The sequence below is a fragment of the Sarcophilus harrisii genome, chromosome 1 (genome assembly GCF_902635505.1).
Source record: "Sarcophilus harrisii chromosome 1, mSarHar1.11, whole genome shotgun sequence".
Classification (NCBI taxonomy): domain Eukaryota; kingdom Metazoa; phylum Chordata; class Mammalia; order Dasyuromorphia; family Dasyuridae; genus Sarcophilus; species Sarcophilus harrisii.
The window spans coordinates 184,665,524-184,677,633 of NC_045426.1; the positions used below are offsets into that span (position 1 = coordinate 184,665,524).

General features: G+C 32.5%; 1 protein-coding gene across 1 annotated transcript in view; it reads left to right on the plus strand.

Annotated features, from left to right (window-relative positions):
- ADGRV1 (adhesion G protein-coupled receptor V1) overlaps positions 1 to 12,110 on the plus strand; it is a 668,591-nt gene that overhangs the window by 182,542 nt on the left and 473,939 nt on the right. Inside the window, exons 62-65 of the mRNA XM_031938764.1 lie at positions 241 to 379; positions 518 to 703; positions 998 to 1,230; positions 4,742 to 4,890. Coding sequence (XP_031794624.1) covers positions 241 to 379; positions 518 to 703; positions 998 to 1,230; positions 4,742 to 4,890 — 707 coding nt within the window. The remainder of the gene's footprint in view (positions 1 to 240; positions 380 to 517; positions 704 to 997; positions 1,231 to 4,741; positions 4,891 to 12,110) is intronic.

Below are 12,110 nucleotides of genomic sequence, written 5' to 3' on the forward strand. Positions count from 1 at the left end.
ATATGCATACATATATTGAATTTAGCATATATTTTAACATATTTAACATGTATTGGACTACCTGCCATGTAGAGGAAGGGTTGAGAGGAAAGAGGAAAAAATTTGGAACTGAAGATTTTGCAAGGGTCAATGTTGAAAAATTACCCATGCATATGTTTTGCAAATACAAAACTATGATAATGAAAAAAAGAAAAGCAAAAAAAAAATATTGAATATATATTTTTGTGTTCTTACCTATAGCCTGGTTCGTGGTCCAGAAACTTTTGGAGAAGTCACAATACACTGGAATATATTTCCTCCTCTGGCAGAAGAATTTGCAGAAACATCAGGAAAATTAACCATGCAAAATGGACAATCTGTGGCCATTGTGGTCATACAGGTATTAACATGTAGCAGCCCAATTCTTCTATGTCATATTTATTTAATATAATCTTAGGGAGTTTTGGCCTGGCAGATGCCTTTCTGAAGATTCTGAAAATTAATTTATGTTTTTTGTTGTTGTTGATGTTTCTTATAGGCTTTAGATGATAGCATTCCCGAGGAAAAATGTTTTTATGAGTTTCAGCTCACTGGAATAAGTGAGGGAGGAAGTTTAAGTAAATCTGATAGAACAGCCAACATTACAATGGTTGCTAGTGACTTTCCATATGGCTGGTTCATTTTGTCATCTAAGCTCCTCCAAGTTTCAGAAGAAGGACAGAAGGTATGATATTAGATGTTTCAAATATTAATGGTTGTATCAGATTGGTTATTCACATTGGGAGAGGAATGTTGAGAATAATTGTGAATGTGCAGTGACCCATTTATTCCTAGTGATAAATATCCTGTCACATTCATTAACCTTTTAGTTTTCTTTCTAAAAAAATTCACATTTTTTAACCAACAAATAATTTTGACATGCTCTTGATGACACTTGAAATATTTATCCCAAAGCAGGAAAAGTGAAATTTAATTAGATTCAAAATTGAAATAAAGTCTAAAAATGCTTCTTTCTTAGGTTAACATCACAGTTATTCGTTTGGGTGGACATTTGGGCCAAGTGAAACTCTGGTATGAGACTGTAAGTGGAACAGCAGAAGCAGACTTAGATTTTATTCCTGCAGAAGGGGAAGTTCTCTTTGAACCAAAGGAAAAGGCTAAAAATATCCATATTGAAATTGTTGATGATGACCTTCCTGAAGGTCCTGAGGAATTTTCTCTGGCAATTACAAAAGTAGAACTACAAGGAAGGTAAAGTAAAAAAAAATCATAAAACTATAGACAATTTTGTCTAACTGTCGTATATAGCTTCTTTCAGGGTTACCCTGTTTTTCTTAAGGAATGTCAGAGCAAAGGTAGAATAAAAATTGTGATTGTGATTAAATATTGTTTTTGCAAAGTTAAAAATATATATTTTGTGGATGTTTGAATTATTACAGTTCATTTTAATTATTGTTTATCAGCAAGCATTTATTTAAATGCTTATTATGTGCCAAACAATGTGTTAATAAGCACTAGAGATAAAAAGAAAGGCAAAAATGCAGTCTCTGCTCTCAAGGAGCACATATACTAGTAGAGAAGACCACATGAAAATAACTGTGCATACAAGATCTATACATTATAAATTGAAGGTAATTTCAGAGGAAAGATCCTAGCATTGCTTGAGAAAGTCTTGAGAGGGTAATATTTAAGTCTGAGCCTTGAAGGAAGGCAGGAAGCCAGTAGATGAAGGTGAGTAAGAAAATATAGTCAAATAGATCTGAAATTTTTATGTGCTGGTGTCTTGTCTGCTGTGTAATTTGAATGTTAATGTAATTAACTGATAGGTATGATAAATTCTTCCCAAGGGATTGGAAAACTCATCCTAGATACATTCTATCATCTATTCTTTTGGAATAAAGTATGTTATAAATACCAAGTAAATATTTAGCCCTGTGGAAATAAGCAAAGGGCCATTTGTTTTCAGCGATGAGATACATAGACATAATTTCTAGCTATCTAGAATTTCTGGCTATCTAGATTGTTTGGTTAGAATATTAGCATATGAAATAAACTTTGCATAATTATTGTTATTAAAAGCAAAATAGAAGAATCATTTTTCCTTAATTTTCTCAAATAATAAATATTTTTGCCTATTTTTCTGGTTTTCCTTTTATAGTTTTATAATTACCACCCTCTTAAAGTTTCAAATATAAACCAATATATGATACTTAATTAACACTGTTTTTTTAATATCTGCATATTTCTTAATTTTAAATTTAGAACATACTCTAATAGTCCTTTTGGCTCTTCACCATTTTCTTTCAGTTTTGAGAATTATTAACATGATATGTGATTAGTATATTTATTAATATAGTATTATTCTTAGATTCATTAATATGGAATATTTTCACTAGTGGTTCATCCTAGTTGGATAAATTATCTCTCTGTGTTATACACAAAAATATGAATGTGTGTATATATATATGTGTGTGTGTGTGTATGTATATGTGTATGTATAATATATATCACAGAATCGCAGAAAATTATTGAGAAACTACATAGGAACAACACATATCTAAACAGAATCATTCTTTAAAATATCCTAGATAAAAATGAGTTATCTGGTATTCACCTATGGATTTTCTTGGCCTACACAGAACAGATGTAAATCCTTTTCCACATGACAATGAAGGCAGCTAGTATGTTTTCCTTAAATCTTTTTTTTCCTAGATTAAAATGCTCTAGATCCTTCAAGTGACTTTTATATGATATAGCTTTTAGTCCCCAGTTGGCCTCTTGTTATGATGTTCCAGTTTTGTCATTGGCTTTCCTAAAATGGGGTACCAAGAATGGAATACAATATTTCAGATATGGCATTAACCAGAACAGAGTATACCAGGAATTGATTTTGTTTGTTATGAACATTATCCCCTATTACTGTATCTTAATATCACATTATTGTTGACTCTAAGTATGCAATACATTAAAACTCCAGCATCTTGAGTTATTTTTTAATTGGAACTGTCATCTTCCATCCATCCCTTCTCCATGTTAAACTTCAGGATTTGTGCTTCTTTTTTGATAAAAACTTTTTATTTTTCAAAATACTTGCAAAGATAGTTTTCAACATTCACTCTTGCAAAACCTTATGTTTCAAATTTTTCTCCCTCCCCAGACAGCAAGTAATCCAATATAAGTTGTGCAGTTCTAAGTTTATTGCCACGTTTGTTACATTGTAAAAGAAAAATCAGATCAAAGAGGGAAAAACATGAGAGAAAAAACACAGATGACAACAATAACAAAATTGGTGAAAATACTATATTTTATTCCATATTCATTCTCCATAGTTCTCTCTCTGATGAAAATGGTTCTTTCTGTTACAAGTCTTTTAAATTGCCTTGAATCACCTATTGTTGAAAAGAGCCAAGTTTATCATAGTTGATTCTTGCAAAATTTTGTTGTTGCTATGTATAGTGTTCTCTTTGGTTATACTCACTTCATTTAGCAGAATACATGTTAAGTCTTTCTGGGCTTTTCTGAAGTCATCCTGCTCATCATTTCTTTTATTTTTTTTTCAATAAAATAATTTAATAATTATTTATTGTGCAATTCCATACAGCTAAAGAAGTATATCAATAAAAACACTTATGTATGATGAATATGTATATTGTATTATATAGAAATGTATGTTCATCATTTCTTTTAGAACAATAATATTTCATAACATTCATATACCATAACTTATTCAGTCATTCCCCAACTGATGGGCATACACTCAGTTTCCAGTTCCTTGCCACTATAAAAAGGGGCTACCACAAACATTTTTTGTACATGTGGGACCCTTTCCTTCCTTTATGATCTTTTTGGGATACAAACTCAGTAGAGACACTGCTGCATCAAAAAGTATGCACAATGTTTAGCCCTTTGAGCTCTTCAGAATGTTTGGATCAGTTCACAACTCCAACAATGTATTAGTGTCTCAGTTTTCCCACATCCCCTCCAACATTTATCATTATCTTTTCTGTCATTTTAGCCAATCTAACAGGTATGAAGTGGTACCTCAGAGTTGACTTAATTTGCATTTCTTTAATCAATAATAACTTAGAATATTTTTTCATATGACTAGAAATGGCTTGTTTTCTTCATTTGAAATTGTTCAACATTTTCAGTTTTTCTTTTAAATTTCATTACAATTTGTCGCCAACTCATATTTTCAGACTGATTGCATATACTTCCTCATAATATGTAGACTATGGTCAAATTTTCTGTATATAACATTCCATTTCCCACTTCCATGCCTTTGCACAGGTTGCCTGAAATGTACCTGAAATGATCTCCTTATTCACTTCTGTCTGTTAGATGTATTCACTCCTTTCAGGGATTTTTCCTGAGTCTCCCAAGTGTTAGTGCCTGTCTTCTCAAATATAAATATGTCTTTGTATTTATGCTGTCCTATCAAAAGTTTGAAAGAGTTGAACCCTTTGCAAGGTGGGAATGGACCATTCGCTATATAATCTGAGAATAGATCATTTAGGTTGTGAGCTAGTCATAATTTTATATTTTTATCAGAAGGGAATGAGACTCAAAGTTTCAAAGGGGCAAAATCCTATGATTCATTGTCTCACTAAAGTTTCAATTGATTACTGATATACTTATCAGATATGGGATTCTGGGATATTGAGGCAAGCGTGTGTGATCAACTCATTTTAACTAATTCTTATTATTCCCATAATGCTTTTGTTTATTTATTTATTTATTTTTCTTTCTATTACTTCCCAAGAGGGTATGATTTTACTGTTAGAGAAAATGGACTTCAAGTAGATCAACCTCCAGAAATTGGAAACATATCTACAATTCGAATAATAATAATGAAAAATGACAATGCAGAAGGAATCATTGAATTTGACCCAAGGTATTCTGCTTTTACAGGTAGGCTCATTTATTATTGGCTTTTTGTTTATATCACCATTTTCTGAATATTTATTCATATGAAATGGCCAGTTTCAAATTGGCCATATACATAAAATTTTCAGTGGCCTTGGTAAATGCATAAATATGTTTTTTTAAAAAGATAGATAAAAGTTCAATTACATAGTTCTTTTTAATCACCCCCAGGATTCTTGTGGAAGTTAAGGTCTATCTGTCTGTCTCATTATATATACATAAATGCTATATATTATATGTGTTATATAATATATATTATAAACATATAAACATTATATATATAAAACTTTATCTGTCATACATTTATATATGTATATACATATCTACCTTTCATATATTTATATTTGTGTATTTAAGTGGATACACACACACACACACACACACACACACACACACATACAGGAGGCAATTAGGTAGTACACTTTATAGAGCCTCAGACTTGGAGTCAGGAAGATGAGGTCAAATCTAGCCTCAGACATTTATGATTATAATCATTCACATTGATACTTCTTATTTTAAAAAAATGAACTGCCAAAGATGAAAGAAGTCTATAGAAATATACTATGGGAACAGGGAAGATTGGGATTCATATTCAAAGGAAGACACTGAAGTAAAAAAAGCTTCTTCTACCCCAAACAATAATATACAATGGTTCCCTGTCCAGAGAGAATTTATAGAAGAACTCAAAAAAGAATTTAAAAATCAAATGAGAGACATTGAAGAAAAACTAAAAACAAAATAAAAATCTAAGAAAAACATGAAGATTATGAAAAAAAGTTATCCAATTAGAAAAGGAGATTCAGGATCTTAAAAATGAAAATAACTCTTTAAAAATTAGAATTGGACAAGGCAAAGCCAGTGAAGTTATTGAGACCAAAAATAACAAAAGAGAATGTAAAGAGTGAAAAAATAGAACAGAATGTGAAACATCTTATGAGAAAAACAAGAGATCTGGAGAACTTATCAGGAAGAGAAAATATAAGAATAATTGGACTACCTGAAAGCGATGACCAAGAAAAGAACCTTGACACAAGAAAGCAAGAAATAATCCAGGAAAATTGTCCTGGAGTGATAGAACATGAGGGGAAAGTAGAAACAGAAAAAAAAAACTGATCACCATCCCTAGGAGATGGAATATTTTTGCCAAATTTTAGAACCCCCAGATCAAAGAAAAATTTTGTAAGAAACAAGAAAAAAATTCAAATATGTTGGAGCTACAATTAGAATTGTACAGGACATAGCAGCAGCCACAATAAAAGACCACAGGTTCTGGTATCATATATTCTGGCAATCAAAAGAACAAGGCCTGCAGCCAGAACCATCATATCTAGCAAAATTATCCATAATATTGAGTGAAAAAAATGGACATTCAACAAACTTGCAGATTTTCAATGCTTTCTTTCAACAAAATCCAAACTCAGTAGAAAATGTAACACATAAGAAAGAGTCAATATCAAAGATCAATTTCAAGGAACTTAACATGGACAAATTGTTTGTGATTTTTTCATGGAAATGTATACCATATATTTAAGACCCATCAGCAGTTGGGTAGCTGAAAAGAAATATTGAACCAGAGTTAAGATAAAAATAGTAATTATGTTATGAGGTACTGAGAAAGAATAGATAGAGGCATTAGAGGGGAAAGGAGGGTTAGTAGTTCTGAAAACCTATTCACATAGGGAATGAGTTAAATAGGCAGCACTACATAGATACCATGAAGGTTATAGCATCCTTAAAAATCTATAAAGAAATAATAGAGGAGAGATAGGCAGAAGGGGAAGGAAAGGATGAGGGAAGAAGACGAGGGAGGGATTCCTGAGTTGGAGAAAGTTAAGTAATAACAAGTCAAGTTAAGGAGCAGAATTAAAGCAAAGATTTAGCAGGGATAGGAAAGAGGTGTGTGTGTATATATACATATCTTTATACATACATACATACATACATACATACATACATATATAAAACCTTGCTTAACTGTAGCCTGCTGGGGAATGATGGAGGGGATGAAAGGGAGAAAAAAGAATAAAGTAAAAATGTATGTAGAAGAGAAATAAAGAATAACCTACAAGGAAATAAAGTAAAGATGAATACTCATGAATATAATTTCTTCTACTATTATAATTCTTTCTTGAACTGGTAATCTATTGTTATATATTTTGAATCCTCCCTAATGTTCTGCTAGGCACATGACAATGTTTTGTTGTGTTTTATTTTGTTTTGTTTTCCTTTTTTCTGATTTTCTTTTTATATTCTTTTTTAATAAAATAAATTTTTAAAAAATGGAAGAATTTCACCATGAAAGAGGGGAAGAATCAGTTTCATAGATGAACACTAGTTTGAACAAAAAAGCAAAAAGACTAGGGAGGGAGAAATAAGAACAGGGAAGAACATTTCATTTTGACAGGATGCCTGAATACATAGTGTCTTAGATATAGTACTTACTAAATCAACATTTGTTGAATTGAGTGGAGTTGAATTTCATAAAGGGAGAATGTGAGGGAATGCTACAATTATAGGTTCAAATCAGACTGTGGAGGCCAACAATTGTGTGATGGTTTTATGCTTGTAGTCAGTGATTATAGGGAATGGAGGACTTGATCACAGTAATTAGAAAGAGTACATAAGTTTAAAGAATTGAAGAGAAGAGAGTCTATAGAAAGGAAAACTAGTTAGGAGGTTTTTATAGTTGTCCAAGTGAAAAAGTAATAAAAGCCTTAAGTAGGGAGGTAGCTATGAGAATAGAAATGAGGAAAGTTAAGGGGAGTTTAAGAGGTAAAATCATTAAGATTTTGAAACTGATTTTCTGTGAAAGAATGAGGGAATAGGAACACTAAAACATTGTTTTTATATCTAGGTTGGGCAAATATGGCAAAATATTAAAAGAAAGAAAGAAATCATGGAAGTAATATGCCTTTGTAGGATGATGTTACATTCAATTTTGGATGTAGTAAGTTTTAGTTGCCAGTGGGACAACCTTCTATAGGTAATTATTTCAGAATAAGGCACTTTACTTTTAGGGAATGACTGGTACCATATCTATTTGTAAATCATTTGTTTAAAGGTGAGAACTGAAAAAAGTTGACGAGATTCCAAAGAGGAAGCAAGTACAGATAAAAAAAAATTTTGCTATGTTTTTCAATGCTACTCAAAATTAGACAACAATAGATAACTTATAAAGCAGAAAAAGGATAATGACAAGGGATGATCACTTGAGCATCCATTAAGAGAGAACATGTTACAGAAGCTAAAGGAAGAGAAAACATTGTTAACTTAAGAAAGGGTGGTTAGCAAAACTGAAAACTATTGTGAGTTCAAGTATGATGAGAACTAGAAAAAAATCAGTGGGCTTTTGTTAAGAAGTGTACCTTGGAGATACTTTCATGTACCTACTTGGTTGATGAATAACACTTTCTTAATAACTGAGAATTGGGTCTTTAAACTTCAAAGAACCCCAGTATTTTAATTCTCTTTAAAAGTAATCTTTCTGAAGCTTTTTACATGCTTTTCTACTTTGGTGACAAGTATATTATACATAATATTGTCCTTTCTTGATGATTAATCATTATGACCCATTATTATACAATGCTAAAATAAGGCTCATTTGCTTGGGACCTTGATATTAATCACTACTAACCTTAGAGAATAGTATTTTCTCAAGGCTATCATATTAGATTGCCTTTGGATTATCTCTTTTCCATGAAAACAGAATGTAGAATTTCAGCTATATCATTTCCTGGGCAATATCATGTGATTTTTTTTTGTTGAGTAAATTGAATATTCCTTTAAAAATATTTTGGCCACAAAATTATTCCATCTCCCTAAGGATTATGTTAGCTAAGTAAGGAAGGAGTTATTGATAGCAGATTGGCCATCAGAGAATGAATTTTGAAGCCATCAGTATACATAAAATGGGTAAAAATATAGGTTAAAACTGTTTGAATATTTTAGAGTACCCTGTATAAAATGGCTCCCCCTTTTCTGCTTCCTTCATGGTGGCTGCATGGTATGAAAATGATGGCAAAGATATAAGAACTACAATTTTCCTTATAAATTTAACTGTTTACCTTAAGTGAATATACTATAAATGAAGAGGTCACCAAAACCACATCCATATTGACCTTAGCAACCTAATGAAACCATAAGCCAAAGAGAAATTATAGCTATATGAAAGCATAATTCATATGTAGTCTTTAGAGAGATGACTAAATGAGTTGATGGAATCAGTTACATTGTGTGCCCAAGCAACAACAAAACAAAAAGGCCATGAGCCACATTATCATGATGTAATCTTTATGATGACCATAAACAAACAAGTTATTATGAAACCAAGCTTCAATTTATATACCAACATTAGTTGCAGAGGATGACCAGACTGAACAAATAGAAAAATTCCCTGAAGAGCTCAAAAAATTTTCCAAACAATGTATGTTTTGATGTTTGCTGACTCCCACACTGTAATCCACAGCAGCTAAGCAGATCCTCAGCAGACACTTCTATAGTGGTATAGCCATTAGTGTGCACACAGATCCTGTCAGAAATGGCTTCCACAGCTCCAAATGCCCAACAAGAGCCGCAGGAGCCCTGGTCTCGAATTTCCTTGATGGTGGGGCACTTTGGCCACTGTTCCCGTGCATCAAAGTTTTCTGGTAGTTTCATGTCATCATCAGCCAACATCACTCTCTGAGGTAGTTGCTTGGCTCCACCCATGATGGTACCACAGAGTTTCTTGACATAGCTCATGTCCACATTACGGAAGTTATGCCCGGCCTTCCATGTAGTATTGAGCTTGTTGACATAGTTGACCATTTCATCTGAAAAAGGAGGGAAGGACATTGTACTCCGAGCACTGGTCAGTACAACCAGACTGCACAGAGTGACCGCCACATTTTGGTAAATGAATTCCTGATTGCAGAGGATGACCAGCCTGAACAAATAGAAAAATTCCCTGAAGAGCTCAAAAAATTTTCCAAACAATGTATGTTTTGATGTTTGCTGACTTCCAAATAAAGATGAGTATAGGAGAAGATGGCAAAAGATATTTGTCACTTAATTATTTTCAATTATTTCCAATTCTTCATGATCCCTTTTGGGTTTTGGATTGGTTTTTTTGTTATTGTTTGGGGTTTTTTGGGAGCTTAGATTCTGGCATGGTTTTCCATTTTTTTCTCTAGCTTCTTTTACAAATGAGGAAACTGAGGCAAATAGGATGAAATAACTTGCTCAGAGTCATAACTATAAGTGTCTAAGACTGGATTTGAATTCATATCTTCCTGACTGATAAAAGATATTCTGATATGTGTGATAAAAAGGATAGCATTGCAAAAACAACAACAAACAGATAAACCCTATCTCAGTCAATACAAAAGAAAAAGTGATTAATAGTTTGTGAGTCATTTCAAAATAAACTGTGAATATGCAGAAAATTGACCAGGTAGTGCAAAGGTCAAAATCAAAACCAAAATAGAAGAAAGGATAAATATTTGAACTCTACATGAAACTAAAATATTTAAATTAAGACAATTAAAACACTCAACCCAAATTACTTAAAATATTGACTCTGAAAAATATAGAATGGGTTGAAATAACATTATTTCTTCATTATCACCATTTTTAAGAAAAATGTAACTGACCCAAAATAGAGTCCAGAAATCCTTAACTTTCAAGTACTTTGTCTTGATCGAATAAAAAAATACCTTAGGCAAAGGAAAACTAATTTAAAATAAAAGTTCATTTGTAAAGATTGACTTAAAAAGATGACTGAGAGGCAGCTAGTGGCACAATGGATAGAGCATCAGCTCTGAAGTTAGGAGAACCCGAGTTCAAATCTCTGTCTCAGACACTTAATACTTCCTAGCTGTGTAACCTCGGGCAAGTCACTTAATCCCAATTGCCTCAGCCAAAAAAAAAAAAAAATGACTGAAGATAATGAATGATAGAACCTCAGAAAACAGTGAAATACTATGGAAGGCCAAAGAGGCATGAAGAAAATTTGGCGTACAACCCAGACCCTTCAAACGACCCTTGTAGAAACTGAGAGCCAAAAACAAAGATGATTTCCTAGCATTTCTGTTCTATAAATTCTCATAATGATGGTAACAGAACCACTTGCTCGGATTACAGTATTGCATTATGTAGCATATTAGGTGAGAGTTTGCCAGTGCAGGTCATCACCATCTCTGAAATTTATAATCTTAGACAACTGTCTAGATCTATATGGGAGACCACTTAATTTATCCAGAATCACACTGAAAGTATTTGAACCCAAGCCTTCTTAAGTTTTAAAGCCAACTTTTTATCCACTAAACCACATGCTACCTCTATAGGATGATTCTATAAGTGTACAAATGAGGAACACTGTGATCTCAGGAGACTCAAACTTGTAGGAGACTGAGAAGGCAATAGAAAGATGTGTAGTGTGTATAAATAAGTAGGCATAGTACGTTACTAATGCTGAGCTGTAGATGAGAAGTCGCATTAAGTGTATCAGTTGTATATGGACCAATGAAAGTCAGATAGCAAGACTGTAGCTAACAGATGAAAGGTCTCCAGTATGTAGGGTGGAGCCTGAACAGTATAAGAGAGAAAGTATGGATAGACTGTGATCTGTGCCTAGTGAAAGGGTATTTAAATTAAGATCATAGACCCATTGATTATTATTTTAAATTCAAACACAATAAAAAGCCTTTTCCATGTTGGAGTTCTCCCATACTTTATCTTCTTTCTAGCTTTAATCTTGGATAGTTGCTTAGGATATTGAGCAGTTAAGTGACTTGTCCAGGGTCACACAACTAGTGTGTGTTAGAAATGTGACTTTAAATCCAGAGAGCTGTCTTTATCCATGATGAAAGACTGCCTCTCATTTATTTTCTTACTGACAATAAAATAACAATCTTCATTGGCTTCACTTCATAATGATTTTTTGAAACATTCAAAGCAATATTTCATTTCCGCATTAGTAACTATTTTAGTGAGAATAATTATAATAATAGTATATAGAATAAGCCCTGAAGTCCAGATGACATAGGTTCAATTCTTGATTATGATATTATGATTATGTTTTTATGAGTCTGGGCAAGTAATTTCCTTCTTATTGACCTAAGCAACTCTTTAAGATTATACATTTTAATAGTAAGTACTTAGCTCTCCATATACATGAAATCACAGGGTAGAATAAAACAAACTAAAACAAAAATAATCCCAACTCC